Source organism: Elephas maximus, chromosome 4 (assembly GCF_024166365.1).
Source record: "Elephas maximus indicus isolate mEleMax1 chromosome 4, mEleMax1 primary haplotype, whole genome shotgun sequence".
Taxonomy (NCBI): domain Eukaryota; kingdom Metazoa; phylum Chordata; class Mammalia; order Proboscidea; family Elephantidae; genus Elephas; species Elephas maximus.
Window position 1 is genome coordinate 180184208 of NC_064822.1, and position 17395 is coordinate 180201602.

General features: G+C 51.4%; 1 protein-coding gene across 1 annotated transcript in view; it reads right to left on the reverse strand.

Moving 5' to 3' along the window:
* Positions 1-750: 750 nt before the first annotated feature.
* CACNG2 (calcium voltage-gated channel auxiliary subunit gamma 2) overlaps positions 751-17395 on the reverse strand; it is a 139938-nt gene continuing 123293 nt past the window's right edge. Inside the window, exons 3-4 of the mRNA XM_049884335.1 lie at positions 3125-3265; positions 751-1286 (exon numbers count right to left, since the gene is read on the reverse strand). Of these exons, the coding sequence (XP_049740292.1) occupies positions 751-1286; positions 3125-3265 (677 nt within the window). The remainder of the gene's footprint in view (positions 1287-3124; positions 3266-17395) is intronic.

The following is a 17395-nucleotide window of genomic DNA, read 5'->3' on the forward strand; positions in this document are numbered from 1 at the left end:
CATGCCCAGCGTTCCTGGGGCACCCACCCCGGGCTCTAGGGACCTGGCAGTGACCAGAGGCCCACCTGACCCCAGCGCCCCTGAGTCTCCACCCCCCCACTCTCCCAGGGAGGCAGAGCCCGCTTGGGGTTAAAGAGAACAGAAAAGTAATTCTCCCCACATTGAAAAAAAACCCCAAAACCCCAAAGCAATAGTAACAGAAAACCCTGATAAATACAAAGAACGTCTCTCTTTCTTTCTGTTCCTTCTCATTTTTTTTCTTTTTTTTGCTTTAACGTTATCTTAGTTCCCTTTTATTTTTTCATTTAAATTGGTTTTTATTAAATGTTAAAATAATGGTACATGGGAAATCATGCATTTTCTTTTAGATTTATTTTCTATTTTTAATTTTTTTTATCCCTCTGGCTTTTTTTTAAGTTTGTTTTTCTTCCCTCGTTTGTTTATTTTTTTCACACCTCCTGTCGTTGTTTTGCTTCTTTGTTCCTCTTATATTTTGTTCTTTTTTTTTTTTTAATTTACTTGTTATGTTTTTCTCTTTTTTTTTTTTGCTTTTTTTTTTGCTTTTGGAAGGTTTGCCCGTGGATGGTTTGGTTTCCCCCTTCCCCGCCGTCCCCCCCACCCTCTGGCCTCCCTCCCCGCAGGCCACGCGCCTCCTCCCCGGCTCAGCCCGGGCCACCACCCGGAGGGCGCGGGGCCACCACCCGGAGGGCGCGGGCGCGGGCGCGGCCCCGGCGGGGCAGCGGGCGGGCTTCATACGGGGGTGGTCCGGCGGTTGGCTGTGTTAGTGTGGAGAGAGTCCTTGTTCTCCTTCTGGATACAGTTGTGAACTTGGAGGAAGCTGTTATCCCTGTCGGAGTTGTAGGTGGCCGTGGGCGTGGTGGCGGCCTTCAGGGGGTCCCTGCTGAGGGTGTACATGGAGATCTCCGTGGACGGCAGGGTGTTGAAGCCCTTGATGCCCACGGGGGAGGCGTCCCTGGAGTGTGAGGGCTCGGTGGAGCGGGAGCTGGAGCGGCTGCGGCGCTGGTAGCGGTAGCGGTAGCTGGGGATGCGGGTGATGGCGGAGGCCTGGAGGTAGTCCGTGGCGCGGGCGGTGGCCCGCAGCTGTTTGTGCCGATCGATAAACATGTGGACGGCCAGCACTCCGACCATCTCGGCGATGATGAAAGACAGGGCCCCGAAGTAGAAGGACCAGCCGTACGAGTAACTGTTCTTTTTGGAGTCGCTCTTGGAGGGGTCCCCGGCATTGGCAGATATGTACACTATAATGCCGATGATGTTACTCAGACCTGCGAGGCACAAGGTGGGCACGGAGGGTAGGGGGAGGGAGGGGAGAAGGCCGGTTAGCGTCTGGGGAGGACACCAGGCACTGGGCGGGGCCAAGGGGTAGGGGAGCAATGGGCCTTCCCTGTCCAGTGTGCTGTGGTGAACAGAAGGGCTGGCACAGAGACGCAGGGACATGCCTCACCTTCAATTTATTTTACCGTTTCATTTAGAGGGAGCCACAAAGGGAAGAGGGGAGAGAGGAGAGAGGCATTCTACAATGTACTGAGTAGTAATAGGCATGTCAAGGAAAAATGATAATAGCTATTATTTATTGAGGAGTGCTGGTGGTGCAACAGTTAAGCGCTTGGCTGCTAACTGAAAGGTTGGTGGTTTGAACCCACCAGCCGATCCTCGGGAGAAAAGACTTGGCAATCATTTCTCATAAAGATTAAAAACAAACAAAAAACCCAAACCCACTGCCGTTGAGTCAATTCCAACTCATAGTGACTATATAGGGTTGACAAGGAGGTAAATCTTTACGGAATCGGACTGCCAAGTTTTTCTCCCACAGAGCCTTGGGTGGTGTCGAACCACTGACCTTTTGCTTTGCAGTTGAGCGCTTTAACCACTGTGCCACCAGGGCCTAGGAAACCCTATGGAGCAGTTCTGCTCTGTCCTATGGGGTCGTTGTGAGTCAGAGCTGACTCAATGGCACACAACAACAACATTGTTTATTAAGCATTTGCTCTCTGCCTTCACTGTGCTGAGTGCTTTTCAAGCAGCTTATAGAAGTGGAAACAGAAGCACAGAGAGGTTAAGTAACTTGCTCAAATTGCATAGGTGTTTGAACCTGGAGCCAAATCGCCTGGATCCACCCTGTGACAGCTGTGTGTGTGTGTGTGTGTGTGTGTGTGTGGCCTTTGGCAAGTTAGCTTAGCCTCAGTCTGCATTTCCGGATCTGTAAAATGGGGATAATGTTAGGACTTACTCCTGTAGGGCCATAAAAAACCTGAAAACCCAAAAGCCCAAGTGCGTTGCTGTCAAGTCGATTTCGACTCATAGTGACCTTAAAGGACAGAGTACAACTGCCCCACAGGGTTTCCAAGGCAGTAATCTTTACGGAAGCACACTGCCACATCTTTCTCCTAAGAGGCAGCCGGTGGATTCCAACAGCCAACCTTTCGTTTAGCAGCAGCATGCTTTAACCACTATGCCACCAGGGCTCCTAGGCCAAAAAAAAAAAAAAATTTTTTTTTTTTTTTTTAAGGAGAGGGTTAAATGAATGAATACATGTGGATGCCCTGAGAGTCTGGGATGCTGTGAGGGTTACTTAAATGTTCGCCTTTCTTACTAAGTGACTCGTATTCTATAGCCCATGTTCTTTTCTGATGTCTGAGGCAAGTGTGACTTGTCACGTAACTGGGATCAGAAATCTGGTTTTGGGTGCTGGCCTGCTCCTACCTGGGCGGGACAGTGCGGGGAGAGCTCTTCTTTGGTTTCTAGGGCGGAGCCAGGCATGTCAAAGGGGCCCACCTGGCTGTCCCTGCTCTGAGTTTCCCCTTGCAGCCGCTTTGTAGGTTTCCTCTTCCTTGGAGGGAGAGGGAAGGTGGGGATGGGCCCCGAGAAGGACCTACGATTTTGGCCCTTTTCCAAGTGGTGGGAGGAAGATGGGACGTTGGGCCAAGGGCTGGGGTCAGGAGTGTTCCTGAAGTGGGGGGCTCAGTGCGGCTATGGGGAGGATCCCGAACACCCCCTTCCTCCCGGGCACGACCTGTTGGGAGGCCTGGAGCTTCCCCTTCTCCCTGCCCTTCTTTCGCCCTCTGCCGGTCTTCCCGGCCACTGAGCTCCCTGTGCCCATTACCTGCGGACACGAAGAAGATGCCGGCACTCAGGATGATGTTGTGTCGAGTCTTGTAGAACTCGCTGGCTGCGATGCAGAGTCCACCCATGAAAAGCAGAATCACGCTCAGGATAGGGAAGATGCTCGAGGCCCTCACGGCCCCTGCGGAACACGGAGGGTCGGGGAAGAGAGAACAGCATGGCCGTGAGCCTGGAGGGTGCAGGGGGAGGTGAGAGAGCAGTCCCGGGGAGAGGGGCTTTTGTGGACACATGCTCAGGGTTGGGTTGCTTCACAATAATACTAAAGATGGGGGAGGGGCGAGAGCAAGCCACTGCCCAGTTCACAGCCCTCCAGGGGCTCCCCACTGCCTTCAGGACCAAACCCAAACACCCCCCCTTGGCACACAGGCCCTGTGTGACTTGGCCCCTGCCTGCCTGCCAGCCTCATGCGCTTGTTCTCCATGCCCCCCTCACTCCACAGGCAACTCCCCATGACATAGAAGCACCTCCTTTCATGCTCTGGCTTTTGGCATACGGAGCTTTCTTACTGGAATGTCTTTCCTGCACTTCTTTACTCAGCAAACTTCTATCCATCCATCAAAGCCCATCTCGAAGTCCCCCACTTCTGTGGAGCCTTCTCTGACTTCCCTAGGCAAAGCTATTAGCTCCCCTTTCTGCACTTTGGGGCACTCGGGGTGCACTGAGAGGTGATGTGCCACATATAGTGCTGTCGTGGAGCTCCGTTGCCTGGATTTGAATCTGGCTCTGGCATTCATTAGCTGTGTAAGTTTGAGTGAGTTATATCACCTCTCTGTGCCTCAGCTTCCTCATCTAACACAGGGATGGGCATAGTGCCTGCTTCCTAGGGTGCTGGTGAGGGCTAAACGCGTTGATTTAGGCAATGCACTCAGATCAGTTTCTGGGGCACTGAGTAAACAGCCAATTAGTGATGGTTATTACAACAAATATCTGTCTATACGGTTGCTTCCATCCACCATGAGGGGGTCCTGTGAGGGCAAGGACTGTGGCTTCTCCTTCTTCTTTTTTTAATTCTTCCTCTTCATTCCCTCCATCCCCAACATTGCCATCCCCAGCCAAGGACAAGGACATAGTAGGTCCCTGATATGAGGTCGTTGAGCAATAAATGTGGCAAGGTGGTCCAGGGAGAGGAAGCAGACACGTTGGAAAGAAAAGAGAAAGGAAAACAAAATGAAACACAAACCAAAACAAAACCCCTCAGGAAGAGATAAGAAAGAACCGACAACATGGCAGGAAAAGAAAAGTGTAATTTCATGAAAAGGGAGAGGGTGGTGGCTCCTATGGGCAGGCAGGGGGGAGGGGGCACGGCTGGCTGAGGGCAGAGGGCAGGTGGCACCGGGGGTGGTGGGCCCAGTGGGGCTGGAGGCATGTGTGTGGGTGTGTGGAGGAAGCTGCCTCGGAACGAGGACCCAGAGGATAAAACAAGTGTCTCTGGAAAGTGAAATATTTTTTTTCTGTCCAAATTAGAATAGGCAGTGAAGGACCACAAAATCCCAACCTCATTTCCTGGGAGCTGTGAGCAGGGTGAAGCAGTGCATGCCGAGGCCAGTGCGAGGGAAAAGAAGGCTCTCTTTAACTGTCTTGGTTGCTTAACAACTCCTAAGGAAGCTGAGTCCTGTCACCAAAGGGCCTGTGGGCGAGCACAGGGACTGGCGGAGGCTGTGTTTAGGGGTGAAGGCCCTCCTTGTAGAGCCCCCTTCACGGGAGACATTACTGAAGATTCGCAGAGGGCACTTGCCGCTTTTGGTGGGCCTGCAGCTGAGAAGGATCTGTGAAGAGGAGACTTTCCTGAGAGGACTCTAGGCAGTTTGCTGTGACATGTGTGATGTAAGCACCCTTCCTCTGTCCCCTCCATGAAACTTCCATCAAGCCTACACGCTCACTAATGCCATTGCACTCGGGGGTCATGTGGGGGCGACTTGAAGAAAGGCTGAACTTTGTATCTAGGTGGGCACGGGGCAGAACCGAGCTGCTCCGATGGAAGCAGGAGCCAGAAGAGGAGGCGGTGGGAGACAGCTGGGTCCCTCTGTAATCTCAGCACCCCTCTCTCTCCGGCCCTGGGCAGGAATGGGGCACAGTGTCCACCAAGGTGTTGCTACTGCCCCAGACCTGAGTGAGGGTGTTCACTCCTTGCAAATCATTTCCTAAGATAACGCAAAGTATCTCCAACTCAATCCTCCAGCCCAACACACCCACATCCATGCACACTCACACACGTACACAGGCACACACACTCCTGCGTGCTTATGCACACACAGTGCACTCGCATATGTACACACGTGTGTACATACACACACACATCCACATTTATGCTTATATGTGCACAGATGCATACACTTACATTCATGCAGGCTCAGTGTGCACACACACATGCACACACGCACACACCCTCACCCATGCACACACGTGCACACACATGCATGTACATGCACACTACACACTACCTTAACTCTCTCTTTCTAGGCACATGGAGATGGTGAAGGCTTATTAAAGACCCAGGAGAAGAGACATAATACTTTGTTAAGCGCTCTGTGCCACGTGTTGAGAGGGTGCCCAACATACATTATATAATTTAAACCTTGTAACAGCCCTGCTGGTGTGTGGTTTTTTGTCCCATTTTACAGATGAGAAAACTGAGGTTCAGAGAGGTGAAGTAAGTTGCCCAAGGCCACCCAGCTAGTGAGTCGGGATTCAAAACCAGAGTGGCCCCACTTTTGGGCCACCCTGTACTCTCCCTGGAGCCCTGATGGTGGAGTGGCTAAGAGTTCGGCTGCTAATCAGAAGATCGACAGTTTGAATCCACCAGCTGCTCTTTGGAAACCCTTTGGGGCAGCTCTACTTTGTCCTATAACGTCACTATGAGTCAGAATTGACGGCAACGGGTTTGGTTTTGGATTGGTACTCTCCCTACGTGGCTTCTGGGAAGGGTGCTGCAGGGTCCGAAGAGGTGGCTTTGGGTCCCAGCTGTGTCGTTCACTTGCTGTGTGGCCAAGGTAGATGCCATGCCCTCTCTGGTCCTTGGTACTCCCTTGTGTAAAATGGAGGTGCGTGGACCATTAGATGATTTCTAATGGTCTGCCCTTTATCTGTGGGTAGGATTCCTGGCCAGCTGGAAAGGGGAAGGATAGTGTAAAGAAAGAGAACAGAGATGGTGGCTTCTGAGGGGCAGTGGCGGCTGCTCGAATGACCAGAGCAAAGACTCTTGTTGTCTCTCTCCAAGAAAGTGGGCTCTTCCTGCCCACTGGATGACTGCATCTGGGGCTGGACTGCACTGCCTCTCCCTGGGGTGCCCTCAAAGCAAGTAGCCTCACGGGGGCCCAGTTTGCTGTGGGAGCCCAGATGCCCCAACTCAGCCTTCCTGCCAGCAGAAGGAAGAGGAGTGCTAACTGTGGAGGAGCTGGGATGCTGTGTGTGTGCACGTGTCCACATGTGTATGCGCATGTGTATGCACATGTATGAGCACATGTATGTGTGTACCTGTGCGTGTGTGTGCCAAAGAGCTCAGACATGTACAGACAAGATGGAGGGAGACAGGAGGGGGAGGTCTTCTGAGTTGCAGCCAGCACAGAGCAATGTGGAGGCAACAGAACCACTTCAGAAGATCCTGGAACAGCTTATGATATGCTCTAAATAACGGCAGCCAGCAGGGAATTCCAGCAGAAGCCTCTCAGCCCAGCAGAGCCAACCCAAATACCAGCCTCCCTAGGAAGAGGCCTCTTTGCCCAGAAAGAAGGGGATGGGGGCAGGCGGTAAACGTAGCAATCTACCTAGGAAGGTTGGACTTTGGCGGGCCCAGATCCGGTCTGGGAAGGAAGCTGCGTTAATAGTGAGTGGGACCCCTTCTGCATTCAAGAAGTCTCACAAAGGAGATCTTTTTAGCTGGACAGTCTCACAGACAGAATGGGGACTGTAGTTAGTCACACCTGAGTTTGAATCCTAACTGTCGCTCACTCACTGTATGACCTTGGGCAAGGGTCTTTTTCTCTGAGTCTCAGTTTCTCCATCCTGTAAAATGGGAACAGTAATAATTATTTCCAACTCTTGAAAATGTCATAAAGCCTTACTGCTCGAAGTGCAGCCCCCGGACTGGCTGCATTGGCTTCACCTGGGAGCTTGTTAGAAATGCAGGTTCTCAGGCCCCACCCAGACCCACCGCATCAGAACCTGCATTTTAATTTACATCTCCAGGTGATCTGTGTTCACATGAAAGCTTGAGAAGTACTGTTGTAAGGATTAAATTGATTACTGTCTGTACTGTGCCTGACAGTGTTCAATGAAAGGTAGCAATTATTATTTCTGATGTCCTCTCACCCTGCAGTCTAGCCACAACTTCCCCATGAATTCTTCTGGCCTCCCACTCATCCTGGTGTGGTCTTAGTGCTAAAATCCACGAGGAGCAGGACATTACTGATTGACTGAACATGTAGCCATTAAACAAATACTTGTCAATCTCCTGTGGTAGTATGCTGCCATCAAGTCGGCCCCTGACTCATGGCGACCCCATGTGCAATGGAACAAAACACTGCCCGGTCCTGCACCGTCCTTGCGATCAGTGCAGATCGAACCATTGTGATCCAAAGAGCTTTCACTGGCTAATTTTTGGAAGTAGATCTCCAGGCCTTTCTTCCTAGTCTTTCTCAATCTGGAAGCTCTGCTGAAACCTGTTCAACACACAAGCTTCCACTGACAGATGGGTAGTGGCCATACATGAGGTACATTGGCTGGGAATTGAACCTGGGTCTCCCGTATGGAAGGTAAGACTTCTACTACTGAACTATTGCTGCCTTTGTATGGAAGGAACTACATCACACTTATGAGCATGCATGCCAGATCCGATTTGAAGGGTTTTACAGGGAATTCTTTTCATCTTCATACCAATCCCATGAAGCTGTGGGCCTTGGCTTCAAGGAGCTTACAAATACCTAGAGCAGGGATTGGCCAATTTTTTCTGTAAAAGGACAGATAGTAAATATTTTTGACTTTGCGGACCTGCCACAACTACTCAACTTTGCTGTTGTAATGGGAAGTCAGCTGTGGCCAGTATGTGAACAAATAAGCATGGTTGGGTTCCAATAAAACTTTACTCACAAAAACAGCCCACGGGTTGTACTTGGCCTGCTGGCTATAGCCCACTGTGTTGGGGAAATGCCATAAGATCCAGAGTGGGGAGATGCTTTCCTACTGACTAGCTGTGAGACCAATGAGCAAACAGGCTGAATTCTCGCTATTGTGAAATGTTCCAGATAGGGTATGGGAGATAGAAAATAACCAAACAACAACAACAAAAACAAAAACCAAAAAAACCCCAGCTAAACCAAACCAAACCATTTGCTGTCGAGTTGATTCCGGCTCATGGCGACCCCATGTGTGTCAGAGAAGAACTGTGCTCCATAGGGTTCTCAATGGCTGCTTTTTCAGAAGTAGCTCACCAGGCCTTTCTTCTGAGGTGCCTCTGGGTGGACTCGAACTGCCAACCTTTTGGTTATTAGGTGAGTGCATTAGCCATTTGCACCACACAGGGCTTCCATAGGAGATATAAGGGGTGCAAAACCAGGCCTGGTCCATGTCTTTATAGAGCTTAAGCTCTCACGAGGGAGATACATATTATCAGATAATAACACAAATAAATGTGTAGTTACCAACCAGGACTAAGTGCTAGGAAGGAAAGGTGTCCACGTGGTACCATGAATGCAGCTGACAAGCTAATGTCATGTATAGAAGGTTAATGTCTGTCTTTGTGTATGTTGGGTGCTGTTCTAAGCGCTGTACAAATATTAATTCTCCTTACAACTCTATGAGGTAAGTACTTTAATTACCCCCATTATACAGAGACTAATACCGAGGCACAGAGAAATAGTCTTTTGCCTAAGGTCATTCCCATTGAGGAAATGGAGGACCTGGGTTTGTGAACACAGGCAGACTGGCTCTAGCCCGAGTGTCTAACTAAGGCACTCCCCTGCTTCCAGGCCGTATACTTCACTACCTCCCATGAGCACCTAACCTTGTGTGAGGGTCAGGGAAACCATCCAGGAGGAAGTGATGTTGGAGCTAACATTTTACGGCTAAGGAGAAGACGTTGATTAGGCAGAATAGAGGCAAGGGAGAAAGAGCGTCTCAGATGAGCAAAGGCTGAAGGAAGTATAGCTTGGTCAGGAAATGGGAGAAGGCAAGGAGCTGGTGGAAGGGCTAAGGAGGCACTAAGGAAGATGAGGCAAGCAGGGGCCAGGCCACGCCAGGCCTCATGGGCCTCACGGGTCACTCTTAAGGAGCTTACCTTTATCCTAAGACAGATGGGAAACATTAAAGGGGCTGAAGCAGGAAGGGATGCCATGATCTGATTTACATCTTAAAAAGCAAATGGATTGGAGGGGTCAAGGGTGGCCACAAAGAGGATGGTGGTTTGGGGCCTGGACAGAAGTGGGTGGGTTTGACACATGTGCAGGAGGTGAAACAGTACTTGATGACAGGTGGATATGGGTGGGGAAGAGGGTGGCATCAAGGATAACTTCTAGGTTTCAGACTTGCTGGTTGGCTGGACGAAGCCATTTATGGAGACTGGAGAGGACTGAGGCTAAGGGGCAGGGACGAGGGAGGAAGATGAAGGTTTGATTTGGGACACGCTAAGTATGAGATGCTTTGGAGATAAGCAAGTGGAGTGCACAGGGGGCCATTTGATGTGCAGGTTTAGAGCACAGATGTGTGGTCTGGCTGAAGCTATAAATGTGGGAGTCATAGACCCCGAGTTGGGCATAGAAGAGCTCACCCAGAGAATAGAGTGCTTAGGCCTGAGGCTTGGGGAGCCCCAATGTTCAGACAGTCACTGGCTTGAGAGGACCTTGGGCAAGTCACTTAGTTTTCCTGGACCTCCACTTCCTTGTTTGTAAAATGGGCATGAAAATCCTGCCTTGGTCTTCCTTACAGGGTTGCAGTGATTCAGTAAGAAGAACGTGGAAGCTTTTGATTCTGCAGTGTGTTGGTAAACTGTGAGAAATTCATTATTTCCTATGCTAGTGACAGAAACAAAGAGTGTCATAGGTACCCAGGAGGGAGGTGATGGCTTGCTGAGGTGACCAGGAAAGGTCTTCTGGAGGGGGCAGCCTGTAATGGAAATTCCTTGCTAATGTTCTTCTTGACCAAGCTCTGTAGACGAGTCATTTCATGCTCTGGTCCCCATTGGGCCCAGCACCTGTGGCCAATCGTGTCCTTCCCCTTCTCTGGGCCTCAGATCTGCTCTCTGATTGGGTTGGACTAGATGATCTCTAAGGTCCCATCCATCTGTGTCAGTCCGCTGCTCCCCAACACCTTCCCTGGGGGCCTACTCAGGAAGGCCAGGTCAACACCTTGCCCCTTCCCTGCTCTTGTAGTGGTCTTTAATTAGCATAGTCGTCATAATCAGGTACACTGAAGGAAGCCTCCTTATTTTCTGGGCACAGTGCTAAGCTCTTTATGTATGTTATCTCATTTGGGATTTAATTCATTCTAATGGGACAGAGTCACAGATATGCTGGGATGGGAGGAGCTTCTAGGCTCGTGGGCATCTCTCCCCTCATCCTTCTTCCACACTGTGCTCGATACACCAAAGACCCGTGAAAAAGGGTTGGACTGCAAAAAACGTATGTGTGAATGTGAGTGTGGGGAAGGAGGGGAGGGAGAGAGGGATGGAGAGAACAGAGGAGAGAGAGTGTGTGCGTGTGTGTGTGTCCATGTGAGAAAGAAAGAGAGAGGGAATGTGTGCGTGTGTGTTTGTGTGAAAGAGAGAGTGTGTGCGTGCATGTATGCATGAGAGAGAGGAAGTGTGTGTGTATGTGTGAAAGCGAGAGAAAGGAGAGAACAGAGGAGAGAGAGGGTATGTGCGTGTGAGAGAGAGGAGAGAGAGAGTAGGTGTGTGTGTGTCTGTGCATAAGACAGAGAGAACAGGAGAGAGTGTGTACATGAGAGAGAGAGAAGACAGAACAGAGGAGAGAGAAAGTGTGTGTATAAGTGTGTGTGACAGAGAGAGAGAGAGAGAGGGAGAGTGTGTGTGTGTGTGTGTGTGAGAGAGAGAGAGAGAAAGAGGGATAGAGAGAGAGAATGGGAGGAGAAGGGGGAGGAGGAGAAAGAGGGAGAAGGTGTTACTGGAGAAGAAAGATTTCGAAGAAGAAAGTGACGGAGGAAAAAGAAGGTGGTAGACAAGAGGACAAGAGCGAAGTCAAGCGTGGTGCTTAGGAACGCGGGCTGCAGGTGCAGACTGCCTGGGCCCCCATCCTGGCTCCCATGGACTGGCTGTGTGGCCTCTGTGCCTCGCCTTCCCCACCTGTGCAATGAGAGCACTGGCAGTGCCTACTTCACTGGGCTGTTGTGAAGATTCAAGTAGGAATTGTCAGGCCTGACACAGTGTAAACGCAGTGTCTCAGAAAGTGTACTGCGCTGGGCTAAGTCATTCTCCCTCTCTGGGCCTCAGTTTCCTCATCTGTAAAATGGGAGGGTGAGGCTGTGTGACCTCAAGGACTCATCTAACCCCAGCAGCTCAGGAGCTGGGATGATGTATCCTTGCAGTCCTACAACTCTAGCTGTCAAGCATTCACTAATGTTTGCTGTCTGTAAGGATATACAAAAAGAATCTTGGAGCCCAGGGAGCTGCCTGTGGGAGCATCGTTGCGCACGGTGCTGGGTGTGTCCCCACTTCCTGCTGTCTATAGGACTGGTGATCGTTTGACAAGTCAGGGGAGAGACTGGCCGGGTGCATCCTGTGCCACCCTACCTCTCTGTGCCTCAGTTTCCTCCTCTGCCATCTGGAGGTAATAGGCGCCCCTAGCTCATAGGACTACTCTGAGGGACGACTGGGTAAACACATTTTAATTAAGCAACGAGAGCAGTGGCTTCACCCAGTGAGCACCCAGAAAGGTTAGTGATCATCCCAGCAGAGCAGATTGCTGCCGCCCCTCCCAGGGCCTTGGGTTACCTAGATTCGTGTTTATTAAAGTGCCGGCTGTGACGCATTCCTAAGTCATGAAATCAGTACAGTGGTTGCAACCAGCACTTTAAAAAAACAGAAAGAAAGAAATAGAATGGAGCAGAAACTGGATGACTGCGGCGTCCACTAAGGGCAGGCACAGTTGGGTAAACGTTTGCTTTGGTGACATGGGTGTGGCTGAGTTGGAGCTCAGGATGTTTCCTTACCGTAGGGTGTGGTCACACAGCTTTAGCCACACTGACGTGATGATCGCTGCGTGGAAATGTCTCTCAGAACCACCCCTCGGGACAATTTTGCTGGAAAGGAGTCTCCTACCTGGTCTCTCTCCTCCTGCCCAGTCAGCTCTCAGCAGGAGCCAGAGTGGGCACAGCCAGCATGTCCGTCAGATCACACCCCGTCCCCGCTCAATACCCTCCCGTGGCCTCATCTCAGAGTAAGGCTCCAGGGCTGGGCTTCTATCCACCTGCTCACTTGCTCCTGAGCATGCCAACCTCAGAGATTTTGCACTGGCTGTTCCCTCTGCCTGAAATGCTCTTCCCAGGATATCCTTCCTGCTCCTTCACCTACTTCTGGTCTCGGCTCAAATTCTACCTTTGCAGGGAGCACGTTTCTGACCACCCTATTGAAAAGTTCATAGCCAAAAGGTTGGTGATTTGAACCCACCCAGAGGCACCTCAGAAGACAGGCCTGGCAATCTGCTTCCAAAGGATCACAGTCCTGGAAACCCTATGGAGCAGCTCTACCCTGCATAGATGGGGTCACCATGAGTCAGAATGGACTCCACTTCACCACAACTAACAACAAGCAACACTGAAAACCAAAGCCCTCCTCTGAGTGCTGCCTCTATCCCCTCCTGCTTCAGCTTAAACCTGTGCACTTTTCGCTGTGTAACTTACTAGGCAACAACAAGCAACAACTGTAGCTAAGTCCCACTGAGTGCTTAGTGGGCTTCAGGCCTGGTACAAAGGACAACTGGTCTTCCACTGACTTACTTCAGCCTCATCACAACCCGAGGGGGCTAACAATGACTATCCTCCCCGTGATGAGGAAACGGGTGTCCATTAAAGTTAACTAGGAGGGGGCAGAGCCATACTTGAACCTGGGCAGCATGTGCCAAAGCCCGCCATCCCGTTCTCCTGCCTCCTACTGGCGGCTGAATTCTGTAAATTTACCCCCAAGGAACCCGCACGTGGGTCCTCGGCCCTTGCCTGCTTTCCTGATAGGTGTGTGTCTGCTGCCTGTTCTTCCTCTTGGGTGACCAGTGAATCTCTGTGACAGTGTCAGCTCCTAGTTCGAGAGTCATCAAGGGTGGCCTCTCTACTGGGGGAATGGCCCTGTCCAGAGTCCCCCCCTCCTTCCCTTTCTGTTCACGGCTGGCTCTGGGGGAAGGGTGTGGTCTGGGGAGTGTGTGTGTCTGTGTGTCTGTGTGTGTGACATGCAGATGCCAGTCCCCTCCCCCTCCTCAGAGGAAAGCAGCCAGCCCTGGACCCACCCACCCAACCTCCAGCTCCAGGCTCCAAATGTGGAGTGGAGAGCACCTGACCCACTCTGCAGTCCTGGATGCTGAGTGGCTGCAATGCAGGGGATTTTGGGGTTTAGCACACAGTAGGTACACAATAAATGTCTGTGGAAGGGAACTAAATTTTTCTGACTCTTCTTCCCACCTACCAAATCACATTGGGACATCTGGGAGATACTGACCCCTATCTCTTGGACACAACAAACACAGACACACAAATACACACGTGCAACACACAGAGACCTACATACACACAGACATGTGCAAACTCACAGGTGCTTACACCTTCATATGGACAGACGCATGGACACACAGGTACCAGAAGACATGACACAACACAGACTCATGCTGTCGTGCACAAAGACAGATACGCAGACACACTGACACACACTGACATTCATTTGAAGTCACACTCTGGTCACCACCTCCTCCGTTCTTCACCATACTCCTCACACTTTGGCAATGAGGGATGAGGACACAGAGGCCGCCGCAGGAGACACAGCAGGTGGGCTTACAGCACTGGTTGGGAAAAACAGTTCCCATCACCATTCATTGCCAGGTAATGATAGAAGGGGCAAGGTCCCTACTAGCCATACCTTAAGGGGGCCCAGATGTTGGGAAGCCCTGGGTGGTGACCAGGGGCTGTATAGGCTGTTCTCCTTGTCACTAGGGAGCTCTCTGGACTCTATGATTCAGGAGAGGCTGCAGGACTCCTCGGATACTCATGGGGATTTGGGAGTAAAAGCATTCACTCATTCATCCCATCGGATATTAATTGGGTGCCTTTTCTATGCCAGGCCCTCCAAGAGGTTCTGGACAAACCTGAAGCTTGGCCTGCGGGCTTGAGAGCAAATGACTCTCACCTCCTGTGCCACCTCAGCCGATGAGCTCTGGACCCTTGTCCAACCAGACCCTTGTGGCATTTTCTCTCCTCCCTCTGTGCTCTAGATCGGCAGCCCAGCTGGTGTAAAAAGGATGGCAGGAGTTGCTCAGGCCACCTCACTCGCCACTCCTCCACAGCCTCCTTTCCTGGTGCCTCCTCCTCTTCCTGGCCTCTAAGCCAGGGTGTCCTGGGGCTCAGGTCCTAGGTCCAGGAACTCTTTTTCTCTCTCTGCAATCTGCTCCCTTGGTGATTGCATTGAGTCTTGTGGCTTTAAATGTCATTACATGCTGACAACTTGCCAACTTGTATCTCTGGCCAGGGCCTCTCCTGTGAACCCCAGTCCCCGACTGAGCACTCCTGTCTCCCCCAGGAAGTCTGTGGGCATTTCCAACATAATGTGGTCCACACTGACCTTCAGATCCTCCTCCAACCCCTACCTGCTCCTCCCACAGCCACAAACCTTGGAATCAACCTTGATTCCTTCCTTTCTCTCCAAATCTACAAGCAAATGCAGCCCTTTGGGAAATCTAGTACACAGTCCCCTCCCTTTGAAATATATTCAGTCCTACCCCTTCCCACCACCTCCACTGCTCCCACCCTTGTCCCAGCTGCCATCACCTCTCGTCTGGATTATTGCAACAGGTTCCTAATTAACTGTTTTGTCTGCTTCTGCCCTTGTCCTCTTTCAGTCTATTGTCAGCATAGCAAAGAGAGGGCCCTCACTCTTGCCGAGGCCCTGAGCACCCGTGAGATGTTTTATGTTTGCCTGTTTGTTTATTTATTATCTGTCGCCCTTCATAGGGCATAGGTTTGGTCTGCTTTGTTGACTCCTCAACCTCCAGCACCTGGAACAGTGCCTGGCACACAGTAGGGCCCAGTCAACGTGTGTTGGAAAGAGTAAATGGATGCATATGGAAAGTTTATAACCTGCTGTTGTTGCTGGTTACTATAATCTGTTCCCAAGCAGTCTTTCCAAGTTGATGTCAGATGTACAAGTGGGGGGAAAGGTGGGGGGGAGAGGAGGAATGGGTGTTTTGACCCTGTAACAGGCCCTTGAGCTGCTGTTGTTATGAGCTGCCATCACCCCCGACTCCTGCGACTGCATGCACAATGAAACAAAATGATGCCACTCCTGTGCTGTCCCCATGATTGGTTTCTGATCAGATCTTTGTCAGAGTAGAATTGTGATCCACAGGGTTTTCACTGGCTGATTTTTGGAAGTAGATTGCCAGACCTTTCTTCCTAGTCTGTCTTAGTCTGAAAGCTCCGCTGAAACCTGTTTAGCGTCATAGCAACACACAAGCCTCCTCTGACAGTTGGTAGCTGTGGATGAGGTGCACTGGCCAGGAATCGAACCCGGTCTCCCACACAGCAGGTAAGAATTCTACCCCTGCACCACCACTGCCTCCATCCTTGGCCCGCCGGATCTCCTGTGTTCTCACAATGGTACTATTTGGTAGGTATTGATTTCCCCCATTTTTACAGACTGGGAGACTAGGGTTTACAGCACAAGTGACAGGCACAAAGTATACCAGGTGGCTGAGCTGACACATGAAACCAGGTCTGCTGGACACTGAAAGGGACCCACAGCCACTGGGCAGCTCAGACCTCTTCTGCCCTTCTGGTTACCAGTGGTGCTCATCCCCAAAGAGCCAAGAAAAGGACACCAGAGGGTCTCTCGGGAGCTATGGCACTGCCTGGCAAGGCCCCTATCCCACGCTATACAGGCTCGGGGCTCTGTTCATTCCAGAGGTGTGCCAGCTCTGTGCCAGGCTCTGTGCTGGGCAGTGAGAGTCAGAGTTGTGCAGAGTCCAGTGGCTGGGCCCCCAACCATGGTGATAGCAGTGGCTCCTGCTGCTTTTCAGGAGCCCACCCTGCTCCCCTTAGAGGCCAGCTGAGCATGCAAGGTCAAATCCAGAGGGGCCTGATCTGCACAGACAGGGCCCTGGTACCTCTCTTTCCTGAGCCCCTTTCCACCCTGGCTCTCCATCACCCCAGAGGGACCTTCACTGTCCTCTAGAAACCTAATGCCACACCCTCTGCCTGCCCCACTGCCAGCAGTGACAGCAATGCCCGGCCCCAGAGCCCATCCAGTCACCTGCCACCTCCTGCTCCCATCCCCTCTGCCTCCCAAACAGCTCTTCATCTCACCGTTGCCGTGGCTAACACTTTGGTTCCAGCCTCCATCGGCTCTCACCTGGACGATTGCAACAGCCTCCAACTGGCCTCCCTGCCTCTGTCCTTACTCTTTTGGGATCAGTCCTTCCCATACAGCAGCCAGACTTTCCACCTCAGCGTCTCCAGCTTCTGGTTTCCATCACGTGGATACCAGATCTGCTTTTTTCCGTGGTCCCCAGCCCGATGTGACAGGGCTCCTCTGTTATGTCTCCAACCTCCTGCTGCAGACGCCCTCTTCATTCACTCCCCATGCTTGAGCCAGACCCCCCCCCCTTCCCTGATCCTCAAACATCCTACTGTGTTCCTGCCTTGAGGCCTTTGCTCTGGTCCCTCAGCCAGGAGCACCCTCTTGCTCAGAAGTCCACTTCTCCCACTCCCTTCTTCCTTCAGAGAAGTAGTCTCTGCCCATCTCTACCGTCACTCCCTGACTCTTCACTTTGCTTTATCTTCACAGCCCTCTCTGAAACAGTCACAGAGGGCTGTGTGTCCACTTGCTTATTGCTTGTTTCCTCTGCTTGTTTCAGGCACTGATTCCTTTTGTTCACACCATCCCTTGTACCTAGAACAGTGCTTGGCACTTAGTGGGTGCTCAGTAAATATCTGATGAATGAGTGGATGAATCCTTTTAGAGTCAAAGTCTCAGCTCCATTGGCACCTCCTCCAGGGAGCCCTTCCAGAATTACCTCCTCTGTTCTGGGTTAGAAGCCAGCCTCCTTCACAC